This window comes from Jaculus jaculus, chromosome 12, assembly GCF_020740685.1.
Source record: "Jaculus jaculus isolate mJacJac1 chromosome 12, mJacJac1.mat.Y.cur, whole genome shotgun sequence".
Classification (NCBI taxonomy): domain Eukaryota; kingdom Metazoa; phylum Chordata; class Mammalia; order Rodentia; family Dipodidae; genus Jaculus; species Jaculus jaculus.
Genome location: NC_059113.1, coordinates 88,771,503 through 88,794,800, shown reverse-complemented (window position 1 = coordinate 88,794,800; position 23,298 = coordinate 88,771,503). Strand labels below are relative to the sequence as shown.

At 40.5% G+C, this 23,298-nt stretch overlaps 1 protein-coding gene across 1 annotated transcript in view; it reads left to right on the top strand.

Moving 5' to 3' along the window:
* Mgat4d (MGAT4 family member D) overlaps positions 1-19,370 on the top strand; it is a 44,582-nt gene extending 25,212 nt beyond the window's left edge. Inside the window, exons 6-12 of the mRNA XM_045131801.1 lie at positions 4,669-4,782; positions 6,701-6,776; positions 9,634-9,748; positions 11,481-11,608; positions 12,374-12,390; positions 15,318-15,420; positions 19,277-19,370. Coding sequence (XP_044987736.1) covers positions 4,669-4,782; positions 6,701-6,776; positions 9,634-9,748; positions 11,481-11,608; positions 12,374-12,390; positions 15,318-15,420; positions 19,277-19,357 — 634 coding nt within the window. The 3' untranslated portion in view covers positions 19,358-19,370. The remainder of the gene's footprint in view (positions 1-4,668; positions 4,783-6,700; positions 6,777-9,633; positions 9,749-11,480; positions 11,609-12,373; positions 12,391-15,317; positions 15,421-19,276) is intronic.
* Positions 19,371-23,298: the final 3,928 nt, after the last annotated feature.

The window sequence follows — 23,298 nt, the reverse complement described above, 5'->3', positions numbered from 1 at the left end:
CTGTATAGCAAGTTCTAGGCCTTCCAAGGTTATTTTGTGAGAGTGTCTAAACAAACCAAAACAAAATTTTACATTAGCCATATCATAACATCAGAGAGTGGCAGTAACATTTTGAATACCACAATTTACACTCCCACCAAAAAAAAAAATAATAACCAAGAACTACCCCTATAAGACTTAGAACATTGACATTTATTTTCTTTAAACTGTATTTGTTTTTTTAATTTTTTTTTTGTCTGCTGTGAGAGGGATACTGAAGTCATCCACTGTCATTGTTTTGTATTTCTTCCCTTGTATCCTATAGTGCTGATTTCTCCAATATTTAGAATATATATCTACAATTATTATATCTTCTTCTTGGATTTTTTTCCCCCACATTTTCTCTTTTAACGAATTTTGACTTGAAGATTTTTTTTTCTTCAGCTGTGAGTGTATGTATTCCTGTTTGCTTTCAGATTCCATTTAGTTGGAATATCATTTCATCCTTCCATTGTATTTCTTTACTGATGAGGTGAGTTTCTTATAGGCAGAAATTGTGTCTTATTTTTCTAATCCAATCAAGCTGTGTCTTTTAATTGGAGAATTACAACCATCAGTAATTAAGGCTATTGTTGAAATATATATATTTTTTTCATCTTGATGTTTTTATTCTGGCTATTTTGAATAATCTACTTGTTTTCTTTTTTCTTCTTTATTTTAGAGTTCTGATTGTATTTTTTGTATTACTTTATTTTATTTTGTTTTTCTTGATTGTATTTTGAATTAATAATGTTGGGTTCTTTTCTATTATGATTTGCTTATCTACTTGTTTAGTGGGATTTATTATTTCTAATTATCCCATCATTGTGGTCCTATTGTTTTCTCTCCTGAAGGAAGGATTCTGTTAAGTATCTTCCTAGTGTTGGGGTGTGGATCCCTTTCATTTATGTTCACACTGGAAGGTATTATTTCTCCTTCAATTCTGAAGGATATCTTTGCTAGGTGTTGCAGTCAGTTTCGCATTGCTGGTAGAAATCACCCAACCAAGAGCAGCTTCTGGGAAAAAGAGATTTATTTTGGCTTACAGGCTCGAGGGGAAGCTCCATGATGGCAGGGAAAAACGATGGCATGAGCAGAGGGTGGACATCACCCCCTGGCCAACATAAGGTGGACTACAGCAACAGGAGGGTGTGCCAAACACTGGCATGGGGAAACTGGCTATAAAGCCCTTAAGCCCGCCCCCAACAATATACTCCCTCCAGGAGGCATTAATTCCCAAATATCCATCAGCTGGAAACCTAGCATTCAGAACACCTAAGTTTATGGGAAACACCTGTATCAAACCACCACATTCCGCCCCTGGCCCCCATAAACTGATATCCATACACGATGTAAAATACAATGCTTTCAGTCTGACTTTAAAAATCCCCATAGTCCAAGATCTTTTAACTGAGCCATAATACCAAAAAATAACCTCAAAAAACCCATAATGGCACAGAATAAATATTCACACTGCAAAAGATGGCATTGGGCACAGCAAAGAAACATTCAACCATTACAAGATTTAAAACAACCAGGGCAAACATCTGTAGCTTCAAGTCCAACAACTCTAGCCAGTGACAAATCTTCAAGTCTGATAATTCTAACCAGCAACAAGTCTCTGGCATTCCAATTCCGCCCCTCCAGCTAGGCTACTCACAGTCCTGGGAAACTTCATTGGGGCCGGCAGCTCCTCGGCAGCCATCTCATGGTCCCGGCATCTCCACTGGGTCTCCACTGCAAGCCACGGTTCATCCTCATGGCCCCATGGGGTCTCTATGCAGGCAACCAGCAAACCCGCTTCACACTGCCCATGGCCATTTCCAAAACACAAGACCGTGTTGCAAACTCAATGACCCTCTTTCCAGCATTTCTTATACTCCACGATACCAGGTAGGTGCCAATTTGTTAATCCAGGGGGGGGAAATAAAGCAGACTTTGAAGAACAGGACACTCCTTGAGCACTCAGGCCCCTTCAAAAGAGTCGACATTCTTCTTGTTGCCTCAGCGCAGCTCAGCTAGCCCAGTCTCAAAGGTTGTAATCTCTCAGTTGCAGCTGAACGGGCAGCAGTTCACCCAAAGATGTTCCTTTCTGTGCCATATCCCTCTGCACACACCAGTTCATTTCTACGCATAAGCAACCCTGCACAACTTCTCAGGACATGGGCACAAGAGCAAGCTTCTCACACAAACTGCTAGCCCAGTCCAGGCACAGCTCTTTCTCACCCTCATAAGCCAAACCTCACAGTCCATAGTTCTTACTGCATTCAGGTCTTGGAGCTCAGACCAGAATAGTCCTTTAAGCTGTACTTACAGCACTGCAAGGCATCTCTTAGGCCAAGGTTTCAACTCCTTCCACATTCCTCTTGAAAATCAGCTCCAAAAGGCCGAAGCCACATAGTCAGGTGTCTAGCAGCAATCCCACTCCTCGGTACCACTTTACTGTTGCAGTCCAGTTCGCATTGCTGGTAGAAATCACCCAACCAAGAGCAGCTTCTGGGAAAAAGAGATTTATTTTGGCTTACAGGCTCGAGGGGAAGCTCCACGATGGCAGGGAAAAACGATGGCATGAGCAGAGGGTGGACATCACCCCCTGGCCAACGTAAGGTGGAACACAGCAACAGGAGGGTGTGCCAAACACTGGCAAGGGGAAACTGGCTATAAAGCCCTTAAGCCCGCCCCCAACTATATACTCCCTCCAGGAGGCATTAATTCCCAAATATCCATCAGCTGGGAACCTAGCATTCAGAACACTTAAGTTTATGGGGGACACCTGTATCAAACCACCACACTAGGTAAAGTAATGTAAGTTGGAAGTTATTTTTCTTTCAGGGTTGAAATAAATCATTACAGTTTATGTTGAGAAATTTGTTGTTATTCTGATAGGCTCTCCTTTATACATGACTTTATGACTTCATGCTCAGCTTTCAATATTCTTTTTTATGTTGTTTCTTGGTTTTTTAAATCATTTATGTTAAATTCATATTAACTAAAGTCCTCTTGTGACTTGTACATTTTATGTCTCAAACAGCAAAAACATGTTACTTTTCTCATGATCCCATAATCACATTCAAATTCAGTTTCAGCATTATCACTTTCAGTATCTTCATTTACCAGCCATTTTCCTTGGGAGACAAGACAACAAAACTCTACGTTCTCCCATCTAAAGTGAACTGAGTTGGGTGTGGTGGTGCATGCCTCTAAATTCCATCATTCAGGATGAAGAGGTGGGAGGATCACTGTGAATTTGAAGGCAGCCTGAGACTACAGAGTGAGTTCCAGGTTATCCTAGGCTAGAGGGAAACCCTGCCTCAAAAAAAAAAAAAAAAAAGTGAACTCAAAAACAGATACATGCTGCCGGGCGTGGTGGCACGTACCTTTAATCCCAGCACTCAGGAGGCAGAGATAGGAGGATTGCCTAGAATTCGAGGCCACCCTGAGACTCTATAGTGAATTCCAAGTCAGCCTGGGCTAGAGTGAGACCCTACCTCCAAAAGAAAAAAAAAAAAAAGAAAGAAAGAAAAAAGAAAAAAAAATAGATGCATGTTGACCAATTGCCAACAGACTTTCAAAGAAGTGGTATGATCAATTCCTGATGACAGGGCATGTATGTATGTAGTAGTTTGTACACTGAGGTCTAGCAGTGAAGTTGGTGCTTTTGCACAGTTACTCACAGTTAATTCTCCATGGGGACTACTAATTAAACAGGGCTGTCTGGGGAAATTGTTATTTCACTTGGACCTGGTAATTGCAATTCATTGGAATTACCCCTTAGGATGAGACAGTTCGGATTTACAATTTTGTACATCACTGGGCTCATGAATGTAAAACATTATCCTGATTCTCAGCTGTTTTTCGTAGTAAAAATATTTTCTTGAGACTTTAACATTTTGGTAACATCACAATCCTTACATTTAAATCTTACTTAAAGTTGTATTCTCACTTTAATCAAAGATCACTTATAATGTGAATGATCTGCTTGGGTGCCCGTCACAACCTGGATGGTGCAAAATTCATACTCCAGGTTGAAGGGTAGATTTCTCAGTGGTAGAATGTTTGTCTAGAATGGGCAAGGTCTTAGGCTTGATTGTTAGCACCACAAAAAATTACATTATGGCCTTTGGGACAGTATTTGATATATTTTAGTGATAGGCATATTCATAATCCAGTGGGTTCTGCACAGGAGTCAGTCTAATACTAGCTTGTCATTTATTCTAGCTTCAGGAGCCACATTGCTACTTAGTGGGCTTCTTAATAAACTAAAATTTATCCACTTAGAAAGTGATCTAATGTGGTTGTTTATTATACTTACTACATTATCAGATTTCATATAATATGATGCATATTATCATGCCATTATTTCCATCATCTTAAATGTCCTAGTACACCTCTAAACATAAGCTTAAGAAAATTCACAGTACACGTGCTTCCTAAGAGGAAATTAAATTTAGAATGTACATTTTAATGTTTAATATATCTTTAATTTATAAAATAAATACTTTGGCTAGGAAGTAGTTGTTAGGTGATATGCATAGAGCTTACCACTGTATAGAATAACTACATAAAATATATAGAACATAAATAAGTTATTTTAAAAATATTATGTTGGCAGATTCTTTACTAATGGCCTTCATTTACTTCTATTTATAGATTCAAAAGGCAAGTGAAATCTGGATCCTTAGAGGTCATTTCAGTACCTACTTTTCTTTATCAAACCCTGCTACAAGGCAAGCAAATGGCTTATGAGTCAGACCAAATTGACAGGTATGGCATGTCCAAGAACAGTAGCTTAAATAGCGGACTCCATAGGAGGTATTTTCCTCCATCGTGCTGCACCTCACTCATTTTGCCAGGCTTTCTCACTGAACGCACTGTTTGAGCTAGCTGATGAGTTCAGGGATCCTCCTGTCTCTGTCTTCTGAGCTCCAGGCTTGCAGGTGCACACCACCACATGCGCATTTACCTGGAGGCAAGAGATCAAGCTCAGGTCCTCGGGTTTGAACATGTGCGTTAACGACTGAGCCATCTCCCTGTCCCATCTTTTCTCTTCTTAAAGTATGTGTGCACAGCATATCATCCTCATTTCACTACCTGCGACTTGACTTGGGCCTGTGTCCAGACAGACTTATCTATTCTCTCTAACCCCAGCCACGCCTTGCGTCTCGCAAGTCTGCTCTCCATGGCCAGGAGACTTTTGTTTTATATGTGCTGAAGCCCAGAGTTCCTTGCACGTGCTAACAGGTGCTTTGTGACGCAGTCTCTTTCACCCTCACCCTCCTACCCCTTTCTTACCAGCTTCCTGTGCTCTCCAACTAAATTGGCACATACTTCCCATGGTTCACACATATGTAGTACAGTTTGGCTACATGAAGTGCCCTGGCTCTTCCTGCCCCACCGTCCTCACTGCCACCTGTCTGATTCTTCTAATCTTTTTTTTTTTTTAATTTTTATTTATTTATTTGAGAGCGACAGACACAGAGAGAAAGACAGATAGAGGGAGAGAGAGAGAATGGGCGCGCCAGGGCTTCCAGCCTCTGCAAACGAACTCCAGACGCATGCGCCCCCTTGTGCATCTGGCTAACGTGGGACCTGAGGAACCGAGCCTCGAACCGGGGTCCTTAGGCTTCACAGGCAAGCGCTTAACCGCTAAGCCATCTCTCCAGCCCTGATTCTTCTAATCTTTAGTTTCTGTTTGCATCTTCATACAAGACTATGAGGTCCAGAGTGCAAGAGCTCTGTGCATCTTCAGGACACAGCACCATGTCATTTACTGTTAAATCACCATGTTAAGTTTTCTTTTTTCTTTCGGTTTTCGAAATAGGGTTTCACTCTAGCCCAGGCTAACCTGGAATTCACTATGTACTCTCAGGGTGGCCTTGAACTCAAGATGATCCTCCTACCTCTGCCTCCCGAGTGCTGGGATTAAAGGCGTTTGCCAGCACACCCGGCTACAATATAAGTTTTCTTTATTGTTTCATGTAAACAAGAAAAATGTTCTGTCAAAACTAAAAATGAGGCTGGCGAGATGGTTTAGTAGTTAAGGTGCTTGCCTGTGAAGCCTGAGGCCCCATGTTCAACTCTCCAAATCCCACATGAGCTAGATGCACAAAGGTGAGGCAAGCACAAGGTTGCACATGCCCACTAGGTGGCGCAAGTGTCTGGACTTCAATTACAGTGGCTCAGGCACTTGCATGGCAATTCTCTCCCTCCCTCTCTTTAAAATAAAAATTAAAAAAGAAAGAATATTCAAAAACTGAAAAAGAGGGCTGGAGAGATTGCTCAGTGGTTAAAGCATTTGCCTGCAAAGCTTAAAGGCTGAGGGTCAACTCCCCAGTACCCACATAAGCCAGATGCACAAGGTGGTTCGTGTGTCTGGAGTTCATTTGCAGTGGCTGGAGGCCTGGTGTGCCCATTTTATCTCGCAACAAATAATAAACAAACAAACAAATATATAAATATTTTTAAAAAGAACTAAAAATATAAAATATGCAGATTATACTTATGATTGTTTATCAGTGCCAGATAATACCCTTTAGCATAAATTTTTAGTATAAATATATTCACTTTTGCTTAATGTCTATAGACTCTGTGAGTAAACTATAAGTTTGTTTTTAATTACTGAAATATGCTTATAAATAAATAATTATGACAAATATTAACCAACTGATTTGTTTATCTTTAGCTGGAAAATTAAACAAGTATTGGATTTTTGCATCTTGATGCTGTATGCCCAGCCCAAGGCCAGGTATTATTTGCAGGTGAAAATTTAGTATATCTATAATTTAAAATGACATTCTTCCTTCTTTCATCCACCCTTTAATTCTTTCCTTCCTCCTTGTTCTACTCGGTCTTATTCTGTACCCAGGAAAAATAGAAAATCTTTATAATATTAAAATGCCAGAAAGGAGCTTAAGGTTGATTATATATTAATCTTCTCCCTGGGTTTGCTGTAATTGAGGAAATTAGAACTGCCTGAAGCAAATGGCAAAGAAAATCTAATGTTATTGGGGAAAAATAGAAATTGCATTACATGCATTTCCCTGCCCACAGCCTTCCAAGATGAAGCAAATATATTCTGAGCACCTGTTTTAGGTCATTCTACATGGCTATCAAAATCACAACTATGGGGCTGGAGAGATGGCTTAGCGGTTAAACACTTGCCTGTGAAGCCTAAGGACCCCGGTTCGGGGCTTGATTCCCCAGGACCCATGTTAGCCAGATGCACAAGGGGGTGTACACGCCTGGAGTTCGTTTGCAGTGGCTGGAGGCCCTGGCATACCCATTCTTTCTCTCTCTCTGCCTCTTTCTCTGTCTGTTGCTCTCAAATAAATATATAAAAAATAAACAAAAAATTTTTTTAAATCACAACTATATATTGCCTCGCTCTGTGAGTTACGTAGTTCCATGTTGCCTTATGGTGTTCATAAAAATGAGTCAGTCATAAAGAGTCTGCACCACTTCAATCACTTCACAACTCGATGACACTGTTGTACTCCCCAATAAAATTTATGTACCTCTCCACAGAGAAAAATGCCTTTTGGGGCCTAGGGAAATAGCTTAGTCAGTAAAGGACTTGCCTTTGTAAGTACAAGGCCTGAGTCCCCAGGCATCCGTGAGACAGAAGCTGAGTGTGGAGACATGAACTTGGTAGCCCTGCTGAGAGAGATGGAGGCAGGTGATCCCTTGATCCCTGAGGCTTGCTGGACAGACAGTCTAGCCTACCTGGTGAGTTCCAGGCCACTGAGAGACTCTGTCTAAAAAAGTTTGATGGTGCTTTTAGGATTGACCCCTGAGATTGTCCTTTGTCCTATGGTTTCCACATAAGTATATCCACACACTCATAGCACATGAATACACACACACACACACACAGAGAGAGAGAGAGAGAGACACAGAGAGAGAGAGAGAGAGAGAGAGAGAGAGAGATAGAGATAGAGAGAGAGACAGAGAGAGAGAGAGAGAGAGAGAGAAGGAGAGATTTCAGAGTATCACTGGAGAAGAGAGACATAATTGGATAAAGGCCAAAAGGAAGTTCTTTGCTACTTCTCTGTTATGGAAAGAAAAAAATATTTTAGATCCTAGCAATGAAGTAGAAACATCAATATTTTATTTTATTTATTTATTAGAGACAAAAAGAGAATTGGGCACACCAGGACCTTCAGCCACTGCAAATGAACTCCAGACACATGTGACACTTTGTGCATCTGGCTTTGTATGGATACTTGGGAACTGAGCCTAGATCCTTAGGTTTTGCAGGCAAGCACCTTGACCACTAAGCCATGTATCCAACCCAGCATCAATATTTTCTTTCCAGTCCAAAACACCGTGACTCTCTTCTGTGTCCTGGTAATGGCCCTTAGGGCTTTCACATTTCCTTCAATCATCTGGAGGCTCCTTAGCCCATGGATTTCACACACTGTGTCATAAGTCAAGAAAGAAAGCTCTTGTTTTCACCTCCCTCCCCTCCTGTGGAGGGCTACTGTCAGGCATCCTGGCATGACCTTTCTAACCAGCCGTGCATGGGAGTGCCCAGTGCCCTTTGATCATCTCTCTGCCAAAGCTACCACCTGGCACCCAGCATCTCAGGCATACAGTGGATTTGCTATGTTGTGTCTATGTGTGTAATTTTGCCCCTAAATGACCATATTGAAATCCCACCTCCAAAACAAAGTGGTGATATCACCAGGTGGGGTCTTCGGGAAGGGATTAAACCCTGAGGACAACACAGGTCAAACGGCCCATGGACTACACCGTACATGAATACCGAGCTCTTGGCAAACACCAAATCAGCTAGTGCCTGGATAGTGGGCTTTCTAAGTCTCCAGAAATGAGTGATCACTATCTGTGATACACCAGCCAACCTACAGTGTTTTGTTACAACAGCCTAATGGACTATGACAGACTTTTAAGAATGGAAGTGTTGTGAGGATGAAATGTACTCAAATCAGCAGACTTTCAAAGAGAGGTGAAATGGAATATTGCAGCTTAGTGTTTAGAAAAGAAAAAGAATAGCTGGGCGTGGTGGTGTATGCCTTTAATCCCAGCATTTTGGAGGGAGAGATAGGAGGATCGCCATGAATTTGAGGTCACCCTGAGACTACTTAGTGAATTCTAGGTTAGCCTGGGCAAAAGCAAGACCCTACCTCAAAAACCTTTTTTTAAAAAGATGCTCCTGGGGCTGGAGTGATGGCTTAGTGGTTAAGCGCTTGCCCATGAGGCCTAAGGACCCTGGTTTGAGGCTCAATTCCCCAGCACCCACATAAGCCAGATGCACAAAGTGGTGCATGCATCTGGAATTGGTTTTCAGTGGCTGGAGGCCCTGGCATGCCCATTCTCTCTCTCTGCCTCTTTCTCTCTCTGTCTGTCTGTCACTCTCAAATAAATACATGAAAATAAACAAAAAAAAATTTAAAAAAGATGCTGCTTGGTCAGGTTAGTCTCTAACTGGAAACAGTCTCAGTGAATTGAACTCAAAATTATTCTTTTATCAAAAATATTTTCAGTATATACTATTATAAATATTTCCTATCTTGAAGCTAATATTATTTCAATGGATGAATTGAAGGTACTAATGTCTTTTTTGGTTTTTTTGTGTGTGGGGATTTTTTTCTCCAGCTAGAAGATGATATCATAGCAGAAAAGATGTACTTTACAAAAATGTCAAAATTTGTAAACAGTATCATTCCAAATGATTGGCTTTTAATAGAGTTCTCAATACTTGGATTTATAGGTAAGCCAAAGCTCTACTTTATTGGATCATGTTGCAAGCCTTCTTTTTCCTTTTAATTTCATTTTAAAATTAAACTGTCAACATGTTAAAGGTAATTGGGTCTAATGTAATGGTACTTTTAAATATATTGCGTATCTTTAAGAATCATGAATATTAGATAGTATTCTGATCAAACAATGTTCAAATTTTGAAATAAAATTACTAAATCGATGCAGATTAAGTGCTATAAATGTCAGATAAAATGATCAGACTTTATATAAAATTTAGTATGAGATTATAACTCCTTTTTAAAATGTTTATTTATCTGAGAGAGAAATAGAGAAGGAGGGAGAGAGAGAATTGGCACACCAGGACCACTTGCCTGTGCAAATGAACTCCAGACACACGTGCCATTTTGCACATCTGACTTTTCATGGGTAGTGGGGAATTGTACCCAGGCTGGAAAGCTTTGCAAGCATGCTTTTAACTGCTGAACCATCTCTCTAGTCTCAAGGAATTATAACATTTTTTTTTCAAGGTAGGGTCTCACTCTAGCTCAGGCTGACCTAGAATTCACTATGTAGTCTCAGGGTGGCCTCGAACTCACGGTGATCCTCCTACCTCTGCCTCCCGAGTGCTGGGATTAAAGGTGTGTGCCACCACGCCCGGCTATAACTCTTTATTTTTTTAAACTTTTTAATTTTTTTTATTTATTTGAGAGAGAGGGAGAGAGAAATTGGCAGAGATAGAGAGAGAGAGACAGAGAGAGGGAATGGGCATGCCAGGGCTTCCAGCTGCTGCAAACGAACTCCAGATGCATGCACCACCTTGTGCATCTGGCTTACATGGGTCCTGGGGAAATGAACTGAGTGGTCCTTTGGCTTTGCAGGCCAGCACCTTCACCACTAAGCCATCTCTCCAGCCCTATAACTCTTTTTTGAAAAAATATTTTATTTATTTGAGAGGGAGAGAGACAGATAGAAAGAGAAACAAGAGATAGAGAGGGAGGGAGGAAAGGAGGGAGAGAGAGAAAATGGGTGTGCAAGCATCTCTAGCCACTGCAAACGAACTCCAGATGTGTGCATCACTTTGTGCATCTGGCTTATGTGAGTACTGGGGAATCATACCTGGGCCCTTAGGCTTCACAGGCAAGCACCTTAACTGCTAAGCCATCTCCCCAGCCCCAAATTTATAACTCTTATATTTTCCATTTTACTAACTTATCTTTGACTTGATTTAGACAATCAATTTGCATTAAGTATTAAAATTGATTTCCTAAGAGAATGGTTAGTCTATGTTTCTGCTTCCTTACATATTTTCCCTTTGGAACAGCTAATACTTAACAAATCCCAAAGCAAGAAACATGTTTTATTTTATCATCTCCCAACTTCACTGATACTTTAAATTTTATTTTTAAAGAATAGGATGGCTACAGAGATGTCTTAAGGGTTATAGTGCTTGCCTGCAAAAGCTAAGGACCCAGGTTCAATTCCACAGTACCCACATAAGCCAGATGCACAAGAGGGGGCATGTGTCTGGAGTTCATTTGCAGTGGCTGGAGGCCCTGGCATGTCCATTCTCTTTGCCTCATTCTCCCTCTCCCTCTCTCTCTCTTAAATAAATGAATGCATAAATAAATAACTAATGAGGAGGTACTAAGTCTTCAGTTGTTGCTCTTTTCTCATGTTAATGAAATGAACCACTATTTATGAATTGTTTACTTATTTGTGAGATTATTTCTTTTTCTCCATAGGAAATCTCTTTAGATCAGAGGACCTATCTGAATTTGTCCACTTTTTTTTAATGTTCTACCAAGAAAAACCTATAGATCTACTCTTGCATGACATTTTTAGAATAAAGAATTGTCATGACAAAGCTCATGTGAGTATCCCCTTGAAAATACATAATATCCTGAGAGACACCTGCAATATAATGTAAGCATGTTTGGGCTGGAGAGATGGCTTAGCGGTTAAGCGCTTGCCTGTGAAGCCTAAGGACCCCGGTTCGAGGCTCGGTTCCCCAGGTCCCACGTTAGCCAGATGCACAAGGGGGCGCACGCGTCTGGAGTTCGTTTGCAGAGGCTGGAAGCCCTGGCGCACCCATTCTCTCTCTCTCCCTCTACCTGTCTTTCTCTCCGTGTCTGTCACTCTCAAATAAAAAATTTAAAAAAAATTTAAAAAAAATAATGTAAGCATGTTTATCTTATTTTATTTTTTAAGGTAGAGTATCATTCTAGCTGAGGCTGACCTGGAATTCAGTATGTAGTCTCAGACTGGCATTTACTTTAGCCTCCCACGTGCTGGGATTAAAGGTGTGCACTACCACACACACGGAGAGAGAGAGAGAGAGAGAGAGAGAGAGGCAGAGAATGGGTGTATGAGGGCCTTTAGCCACTGTAAATGAACTCCAGATGCATATGTCACCTTGTGCATCTGGGTTTACATGGGTACTGGAGAATCAAACCCAAGTTGCTAGGTTTTGCAGGCAAGTGCTTTAACTACTGCTAAACCATCTCTGCAGCCCTTGTCTTAAATGTTAAAAAGAAGACGTCATGTCAATAAGCTTAGCTTTTATCTTAGTAAATTAGAAAATAAAGACAAAGCAAACAGAAGACAAAAAGCAAATGATAAAAGCAGGAAGTGATAGGATTTAAAGAATGAAAGGTAGCCGGGCGTGGTGGTGCGCGCCTTTAATCCCAGCATTCGGGGAGGCAGAGGTAGGAGGATCGCTGTGAGTTCGAGGCCACCCTGAGAGTCCTTAGTGAATTCCAGGTCAGCCTGGGCTAGAGTGAGATCCTACCTCAAAAAAACAAAACAAACAAACAAAAAAAAAGAATGAAAGGAGAAAATTAACCAAAATCTAGTTCTTTGTAAAAAGCACTAATACTGATAAATTATTAACAAGTCTGCAGAAGTCACAAATCACCAACACTAGAATGAGAGACTATCATGACATACTTCACAGAACTTAAAAGAATAATGACTGTGTTAGTTATGTACACATACATTTTCTACCTAAAAATGAAATGACTGGCTGGGCATGGTGGTGCACACCTTTCATCCTAGCACTTGGGAGGCCAAGTTGGAAGATCCTAATGAATTCAAAGCCACCTTGAGACGACAGAGTAAATTCCACATTAGCTTGGGCTAGAGTGAGACCCTACCTTGAAAAAATAAACAAACAAAAACAAAATAAATGAGTGTCAAAGAACTCATACAGGGCTGGAGAGATTGCTCTGTAGTTAAGGGACTTACCTATAAAGCCTAATGACCCAGGTTTGGTTCTCCAATACCCACATAAAGCCAGATGCACAAAGGGGCACATGTATCTGGAATTTATTTGCAGCGGCTAGAGGCCCTGGAGTGCCCATTCTCTCAGTTTGTCTCTTCTTTCTATTTGCTTGCAAATTAATTAATTGATTAAATATAAAAAAATTATGACTGGAGAGATGGCTTAGCAATTAAAGTGTTTGTCTGCAACGCCAAAGGACCCAGGTTCAATTCCCTAGGACTCACATAAAGCCAGATAAACAGGTGGCACATGTGTCTGGAGCTAATTTACAGTGGCTGAAGGCTCCAGTGTGCCCATTCTCTCTCTCTCTCTCTGCCTATCTGCCTCTTTCTCTCAAATGAAATAAATTAAAAATATATAAATAAATTAATAAACCTATCCCTAATGAGGCAGACAGCCTGTAAAGTCCTAAAGAAGTTACTAAATAATTTAAAAGCTTTCTGAGAAAGGAATTTCCAAGACTAGTAGTTTGAATGCTCTCTAAACTTTTAAAGAAGAAAGAATACCAATTTTATATATATTTTTCATACGGTGCTACTAAGTATTAAGACCAAGGTCTCACCTATGCTAGACCATGCTAGCACTACAGCTGTAGCTTCTAGATTTTGGAAAATGAATATAAACACCAAACAGTAACAGTAACAGTATGAAAAAGAGACTTGGAATCCTAGCTTTGGATGGTTGCTGCAGGAAGATCATGAATTTGAGGCCAACCTGGGCTATAGAGTGAGTTCAAGGCCACTCTGAGATACATAATGTGACCATGTCTCAAAACCGTGAGACAGAAGGTGGGGGGGGAGGGGCAAGGATAACTCCTATGTGAATATAGACAAAATAATCCCTTATCAAGACCAGCAATATATGCAAAGAATATTGCATGATGCCAACTAATGTTTCATTTATGAATGAAAGACTGGTTCACTATTTAAAATCCATGCAATGTAATTTATCAATCTAAGGTTTTTAGGAAAGGGCTGGGGATATAGCTCAATGATAGAATGTTTGCCTAGCATGGGCGAAGCCCCAGGTTTGTTCTCCAGCACCTCATTCATTGATAGATGAGATAGATAGATAGATAGATAGATAGATAGATAGATAGATAGATAGATAGATGATACATAGATAGATAAATGATAGATGATACATAGATAGATAAATAGATGATAGATAGAAGATACATAGATATAAATAATAGATGATACATATATAAATAGATAGATGATAGATAAATAAATGATAGATAGATAGACAGATAATAGTATTCTAAGGGAAAAGGCCCAATACTAAATATCAATTAAGACAGAAAACTTATTTGGATAAATTCAACATCTACTTATGAGTAAATGAAACAACTTTTTAGATGATTAGTCATAGGAACTTGGACTTAAGACGAAAGCTTTTGTGTTGAAAGTAATAAACACAGCACAGGATAGGAGACAATATCTGTAAGCTCCATGCCCAGGGGCAGCCTTGTACTGTATTCACAATACAGAAAATAGCTAAATCCCAACATGAGTGAAATGAACAATTCAGTTTTAAAAAATAAGTAAGAAGGGAAGGGAAATATTTAAGCCATTGAACCCACTTGCTTGCAAAGCATGCCAGCGCTAGTTTGATTCCCCAGTACACATGAAGCCAGACACGCGAAGTGGTACATGCATCTAGAATTTGCTTGCAATGGCAGTAAGCCCTGACATGACCATATTCATATTCATACTCACATTCTCTTTCTCTTCCTCTCTTAAATAAGACACTTTCAAGGTGAACAAGGTAGTTAATATTTCTTACTGTTATGTATAAGGAACTCAGACTTGTTTTATCAACCACTAATTTGGGAAGAATGATCATGAGCTAATATTTTCCCACAAAATTTTAACAACTTATCAAATATTATCATACTTGGTGTTTTTCAATTTTTATTTGAGAGAGAGAGACAGAGGAAGAGAGAGAGTGAATGACGCACCAAGGCCTTGAACCACTGCAAACAAACTCCAGATGCATGCACCACCTTGTGCATCTGGTATACGTGAGTACTATGGACTTGGACCTGGTCCTTAGGCTTCACAGACAAGAACCTTAATCGTTAAACCATTTCTCCAGCTCATATTTGTTGATTTCTAACTCCTTGACTAATTTTATTTATCCCACGACAATTTAGTTTCAAGTCAAATTAACTCTACATTAGCAATCCTCCTACCTCTGCCTCCCGAGTGCTGGAATTAAGGGCATGTGCCACCACATCCAGCTATATTGGGATTTTTTTAATGGTAGATTGTTGTTTTTCTCCTCCCCAGGGTAGATGTCTCCAGCAGAACAAGAAAAGGCGTATTCAGTATAAACATTCTTTGTTCAAGCACGTGGGCCTCCAGTCATTGCTCCTTGAGAGACAGCAAAACCTCCAGGTAAGCTTTGGAGATGTAACATCAGCCCTGCCTGTCCCATGAGCGCATTAAGTTCCCATTTAGAACAAGAGAAAGAAAGGAGGAGCTGTGACTGTCTAGGGAGAGCTCTGTGGGAGGGAGGCAAGCAGTCATAGCGTTCATCTCCTGAAGACTGGGAACTCACCACACATAACTTTCTTTGTTTCCTTGCTTAAATGTTTATTTATTTCCAAGCAGATGGGGGGGGGGAGGGACAGACAAATAGAAGCCCCAAGGCCTCTTGCCTCTGCAAACGAACTTCAGATGCATGCCCCATTTTGTGCATCTGGCTTTACATGTGTACTGGGGAATCGAACCTGAGCCTTCAACCACTGAGTCATCTCTCTCCAGCCCAGTTTCTTTGTTTTCTGCTGCTGTACAATTCAAATCAGACTCAAAACGTGATTTGAAAAATCAAAGGAGTTTCCATTACTTTATTCTCCAGTTCAAAATTGTAAACAAGAATAATTCAGAATTAAAGCCCCTTTGTTTAATTGAAGTGTGATCAGTGTGTGTGCATGTGCATACGGGTGTGCATGCTTGGGGAGAACAGAGGACCATTCCGGGTCTTGTTCCTCAGTCACTCTCCACCGTTTTGGAAGACAGGATCTCTCACTGGCATAAAACTTGCTAAGTGAGCTAGACTGATATCTAGTCAGCCAGCTTCAGGTTGTTGGAGTGACCCTCCATACCAGACAGTTTATGGAAGAAACAGGATTTATTCGAGGATTACAGATCAGGGGGAAGTTTCTATAATGGCAGAAGAAGGTGGCCATTTTCACAGGTCCGTGCAGACAAAAATATTGCCACCAGCACCACAAAATAAGCACTCTCCAGGGACCCCAGTCATAACTCCAGCACTCTGCCTGTCTTTAGTTCAGATCCGCCCCTAAGCACACCTTTGGGCTGGACTGTAGCATCCACCCACAGTGATAGCTCTTTCAGCCAGGCAGCTGGAAACCCAAGAAGCTTTAATAAAACTGAGTCTATTGGGGGACATCCACTCAAACTACCACAACTGGGTATCTAGTAAGCCCCAGGGATCTTCAGAAAACCCAGGAGAGGAAAATGGTACCTGCTGCTATCTTTGCAAGACAGAGTCTATAAAATACATGCTTGAGCTGAAATCTCTTATCCCAGCTCTTTTGCTGGTGTTATTCTTACAAAGGAAGATCTTAAGAGCTAAGTGTCTTGAGCAAAATTTTAAATGTTAATAGAGAACTCTAGCAAAACCTAAACCCCATCATCATGCCTAGCTATTTTTACGTGGGTTCTGAGGATCAAGTCCTCATCCTTGCATGGCAGGGACATTACTGACTGAGCTAACTTCATAGCCCAAGATTACTACTTTTATTCAGACCACTGTTAATCAGATGGAAAAACAGTATCATTGTTTGGTATTTAGTCATTGTTAAATTTTTCACTAGTTTTAAAAACAATATCAATAATTAGGTTAGGATTACTGTTAGCTTTCTATCACTGTGATACCATAGTTGAAATAATCAATAGGTGAGGGGAGAAGGTTCACTTTAGCTCACATTTGCAAGGCTTGCTAAGCTCTGTCACTCCAGCCCTGTGGTGGCAAGGTAGAGGAATTACTCACCCCATGGAGCTTGGGAAGCAAAGAAGGAGCTAGGTGACAAGGGCAGGGCTTCTCATTTGGTCCCACCTCTTAAAGCCCCCACCACCACCACCAACATGAGCATAGTCTGGTGACCAGGTCTTCATCACACAGGTTTTGGAGAAAGCAACCTGTTGCTGGAACAGAAAAAAGAATTCAGAGTTGAACACTGAGCAATTAGAGTAACCTTGAAGGTACATATGGTAACAGACGAGCCCTAAACACCTCACAGCTTCTCCATTTATAGGGACTTTAATTTTGAAAGCATCTTCTGCCATTGGAATAATATTAGCACCTCTGCCCTCTCTTCCTTGAACAACAAGTTTGATTCTCTGTCCGGTGAAATGGGAGATGTCCGCGTATATCTTCCCGGCATCCGTGGTCTCCTCTTGCCTGCTTGTCCTACTCCAGTGACTTGTGCTGTCTGCACGGGCGGGGGGGCGGGGGGGGGGCTCCCAACACCGTGTGAACTCACGCTGTTGGCTCTCAGCTGCCAGGGAGGTGAAACCCAGGTACAGATATTAATATCAGACAAGTACCAAGAATAATGAAACTCTATCTGTTGTGACCCTTGTGCCTAAAATAATGCCATGAAAATATGTAAAGCGTGGTAGCAGAAGAAACAGGAAGAGACTGGTTTATACCATCTTTTTTCTTTTTTCCCCCTTTGGAGTTTTGAGATAGGGTCTGTAGCAGACAGATTCAGGTTCACTGAGATGAACTTCCAGACCAGGAACAGTTATGGAGGAAGGGATATTTATTGAAGCGTACAGATCCAGGGGAAGTTTCATAAGTGGCAAAAGAAGCTGGCCTGCCTTCACAGGACCAAGCAAAGAGACAGAGAGAAGCACAAGCCAAAAAGCCAAAAGCCACAAAGCACAGCACACTTCAGGAACTCCAGCTAGGCACACTTTGCATATCTTTAGATTGAAATCTCAAACCAACCACCATACCTTAAGATCCACCCAGTGACACTGCCTCCAGCCAGGTGGCTACAGATGCAAACTGCAAATAAATAAACAACTGAATATATTGGTGGGGGGCATCTATTCTATTCAGACCACCACAGGGTCTCACTCTGGCCCAGCCTGACCTGTAGTCTCAGGCTGGCCTTAAACTCACAGCGGATCCTCCTACCTCTGCCTTCCAAGTGCTGGGATTAAAGGCACACAATAAAATAAAATATTTTAAAAAACTAGGGCTGGAGGGATGGTTTAGCAGTTAAAACATTTGCCTGCAAAGCCAAAGTACCCAGGTTTGATTATCTAGGACCCATGTTAGCCAGATGCACAAGGGGGCACACATGTCTGGAGTTTGTTTGCAGTGGCTGGAGGTCCTGGCGCACCCATTCTCTCCCTCTCTCTCCCTCTTTCGCTGTCAAATAAATAAATAATTAAATAAAATCATTTTTAAAAAATGGTACATATCACCATGCCTAACTTATACCATCTTATTTTCTGATGCTGATGTAATGGGATTCTTTTCTCATATTATATGTTTTTGTCAGATGTTTTGACCTTACCTTTATAAATGCATGACAATTAAGAATTCTGTACTATCTCTCATATCTTGGTGATATGATCTTGTTTTTTTCATTTTGTACTTCATATCACATACACTAGACATCAGTGGCAACTAAATAATATAATAAATGTGACTAAATTTAAATATTTTTAAGTAATATTTTATTTTTATTATTAGATATGGACATATTTAGTATGTAAACGTCACCTGTTGGTAGCATCCTTTCCCTCCTCCCTGACCCTTTTCTGAAGAGGCCTTCCTCACTGGGGACGCAGGTCAACCCCATGTGGATTGTGGGTCATGCATTGTGGGGGAAACAGTCAGTTTTGGAGGAGAGGCAATGTCTCTGTGCAGAATGTCCCAACTTGTGGCTCTAACAATCTTCCTGCTCCCTCTTTCACAAGGTTCCCTGAGATGCTGGGAACATTTTAAGTCTACTTCAGTGATGGGCACTTAGGAGCATCTAGATGTCTGGTTTGGTAGGCGTTGAGTGTCCTCAGTATCTTTCTCCATCACCCTTGTGCCGATATCAGCTTAACTAAGAGAGCAGCATTTTTGATCATTTCCCCAATTCCTCAGTAGTTTCAGCTGGGGCCAGGGTGGAGTATGCTGGGTCATTTATCTCAAGTCCAGTTCTCATTCCAGACCACTGTGCCCACCCACCAAAATTTAAATATTTTTATTTTCAAACAGGATTACTGGAAACTTCATAAATCTGGCAGCTCCATTAAAGTATTATCTAGCTCATTCTTTGGGAAAAATGACATAGCATGAATAAGATCTTCTCACCTTTCAGTGGATAAGAGATTCCATGATATTTTTTAAAACTAATCATTCTATAATAAACTAGTAAGTATAAAAGTTTGATACATCTCTATAATTATTACATATTTGTTCATCTTATATTAAATTCTTTTTTTAAATTTTTTTATTTATTTATTTGAGAGTGACAGACACAGAGAGAAAGACAGATAGAGGGAGAGAGAGAATGGGCGCGCCAGGGCTTCCAGACTCTGCAAACGAACTCCAGACGCGTGCGCCCCCTTGTGCATCTGGCTAACGTGGGACCTGGGGAACCGAGCCTCGAACTGGGGTCCTTAGGCTTCACAGGCAAGTGCTTAACAGCTAAGCCATCTCTCCAGCCCTTATATTAAATTCTTGTATCCTATATATGTTCAACTTCCATCATGCTTCCCTAAATTTTTTTATTTAAATCTTTCAAAACTTTTATCTAAATTTGTTAAATTGAGGTTTATGCTTACAAAACATTTGTTTGTTTGTTTGTTTCAAGGTAGGGTCTTATGTTAGCCTGGCCTGGGCCTCAAGCCCAGGCTGGCCTCAAGCTCATGGCAATTCTCCTACCTCTGCCTCCTGAGTGCTGGGATTAAAGGTATGAACCACCATGCATGGCTTATGAAACTTAAAATGTAAGATAAAATTTTCTATAGTGTGGTTTTATTAGGAAAAATCTTTTATTTTGAGGTTCGTCTGGACTACAAAAGAACCTGTCTCAAAAATCAAACAAGTAATAATTTTAAAAAGGAAAAAATTCATTTCTAGTCATCTAGCTTATAGTGCAGAAATTAAAATAATGATGTCATCTTATTGATAAGTTATAGTTCTTAAATTGTTTGAAATTTGAAAAATCAATTCTGAGCAAATGCTCTAAACATCAGGTTCTATATAATATATTTTTCCTTTAGAAACAACCTGAGTAATTTTTCTTAATGAATGGTAATTTCTTAAAATTTGAAAATACTCTAAGTATATTCTTTAGCTAACAAGCAAGCAAGTAGCATTTTTTTATAATTTTCTAATGTCCCATTCTATTTGAAAACAAAAATTCTCCCTTCAATAGTGTGACCTATAAGCAGATCCAAGAATTTTTTAATTTTTTTATTGACAACCTCCTTCACATATAGACAATATACACAGCCATAACACTCTGCCACCACATTCCCCTTCACCCTTCCTCTATTCTCCCTCCATTGAATCCCCCTCCTTTTAAGAAGTCTCTCTTCTATTTTGTCATCATTCTTTTCCCTCTTATAATGCAGATCTTATATAGGTAGGATCAGTCACTGTGAGGTCATGAATGCCACACTTTGTATCTGGCAGACAGTATTGCAAAGCACTCCGCCCCTGTCTTTGGCCCTTAAATTCTTTCACCACCTCTTCCACAATGGTCCCTGAGTCTTAGAGAGTGTGACAGAGACATCTCACTCTGCACTGAATACTCCACTTTCATTTCTTGGCTTTAATAAGTTTTAAGTCCACCCAGCGGTCACTGCCATATGAGAAGAAGATTGCTATGAAGACTTTTTTTCAAAAAAATCTTTCAGTACCAGAGGTGAGATATCTTCCCACAAGTTGTGGGCAATAAAACATTATAGGCTATTGCCAATGCTGTTGGTGCCCACCAAAATTAGATGGCAAGACGCTATTGCTGAAGACTCCACATGCTTGGACTGTAGGTCACTGAGAAATCAAGAGGGAGCTGAGCTGGAAGATTTCTTCCTGGTGATTAGCATGGGAGAAAAGTCATCAACGATGCAGTAGACTCTGCAGGTGGACCCAGCTAGGCTAATTGTACCAACTTGTTCCATGGTGGCATGCCTGTTAGGGGGGAAAAACTGCTCTTTGATTGGGTCCTCTCATGGAAGGGAAATCCTGCCTGGTACTGAGACCTAATCAAAAACCTATGGCTGAGGAGGTCCTAAGTCCCGGGGGTGGGGAACTACTACTGTTGTCTGGATAAATGAATATATTCTGCCCACCAAACTGCCCTCTAAATACTTATGTTTATGCCCATATACTAATGCTACTCTCACTTTCTTTCAAATGGTGGTGACCACTGGGGTGACTCAAAACTCACCAAAGTGCTGGGAAGTGACAGTGGAATATTTAGCACTAGAAAAGACGTCTCTATCACACCTTCCAAGGCTCAGAGACCATTGCAGAGGGGGTAGCTAAAAGAATGTAAGAGGGCTGGAGAGATTATTGCTTAGTGGTTAAGGAACTTGCCTACAAAGCCAAAGGACCTAGGTTCAATTCCCCAGGACCCACATAAGCCAGATGCACAAGGTGGTGTACCATCCGGAGTTCACTTGCAGTGACTGGAGGCCCTGGCATGCCCATTCTCTCTTTCTCTTTCTCCTTCTCTCTCTCTCTTTCTCGCTCTCTCTGTCCAATAAATAAATAAAAACTATTTTGAAAAAGAATGTAAGAGGCAAAGGATAAGGGAGAAGTGCTTATAATGCTGTCTTCCAGACACAAAGTGGCCTTGACATTCATGACCTCACAGTGGATAATGCTACCTACACAAAGCCTGCATAATTGGAGGGAAAAAATTATGACATCAAAACAGAAGACCAATTACTTGGAAAGAAAAAGGGATTTAGTGGAGGAGGAATTTGGGAAGCTTCTCCAACCAAAAGTGAGAGTTGCATCAAAATATGGGCACAAAGAGAAGTATTTAGAGGGCAGTTTGGTGGGCATAATATACCCATTTAGTCAGACAATAGTAGTAGTTTGCCCCCTAGGGTTTATGACCTTCCCAGTCATAGGCTTTTTGAAAGTTTTAATAATAGTTTAATAATTGCTAATATTACTCTCTATTGAGCTTACTAAAATAAAACAGAAGTGGAATGCTACAAAAAAATAAAAACTTAGAGAGAAGGTTGTTAGAGGACCAAGAAATTAAATAATTTTGATTAGCTTTTCAGAACCAAGTATGAATTCTCTCTCATGGAGCAGGACTCAAATTCCACCAGAGAGCATTTGGTTTTCCCCATAACAGACATGCCACCATTGCACCAGCAGAGTCAAGAAGTTAGATGCAGTAGAGGTTGAATTGCCGGATAAAATACAACATACAAAATATGTTGTTGGAGGTAGAGTTCTGCTATGCAGTAGCTCAGGCTGGCCTCAAACTGCAGTCCTCCTGCCTCGGCTTCTCCTCTTGAGAGCTGGTGTTCAGCGGCACCATGACAAGCAGCCTGCAATGACTGCTTCCCAGGTGTCATGTTGTGACTGTTGAATCTGCCTGGTTTAAGTGATGGAAGAAGAGAGTACTTTTTATAAACTGCCTTATTTAGATTATTATTTAAGGCTAAGCATATGGCTTTTGTTAAAGAGTGATATGCAACATTTTTACCATTTCTCCAAAACTGTTACTTCATATTTTTTTTTAATTTTTTCTCATGATACGTAATCTTTATAGGTATTGCTCAACTAAGTTTGCTACTTTTATTTATTTATTTATTTTGTTATTGCCTCATTTTTTAAAAATTTAATTTATTAGTTTTCTTTTCAGCAAATACAGGCAGTTTGGTACCATTGTTTAGGCTCATCCATGACCTACCAACTCCCAATGGCCCCTCCTTGTTGATGTAAATGAGTCATGCACTATGGAGTTAGCCCACAGTTATTGGTATGATAAATGTCTCTGCATATCATGACCCAACATGTGACTCTGACATTCTTTCAGCCTCTCTTCCGCAAAATTTCCCTGAGCCATATATATATAATTTTTTTGTAAAGTGATATATAGGATAGTGGCAAACACATCTGGAGTTTTTTTGCAGTGGCAAGAGGCCCTGGCACTCCCATTCTCTCCTCCTTTCTCTCTCTCCCTCTCTCTCAATCTCTCTCTCTCTCTGCTTACAAATAAATCAATTAATTTAAAAAACTTGTATTAAATAAATGTGTATGGT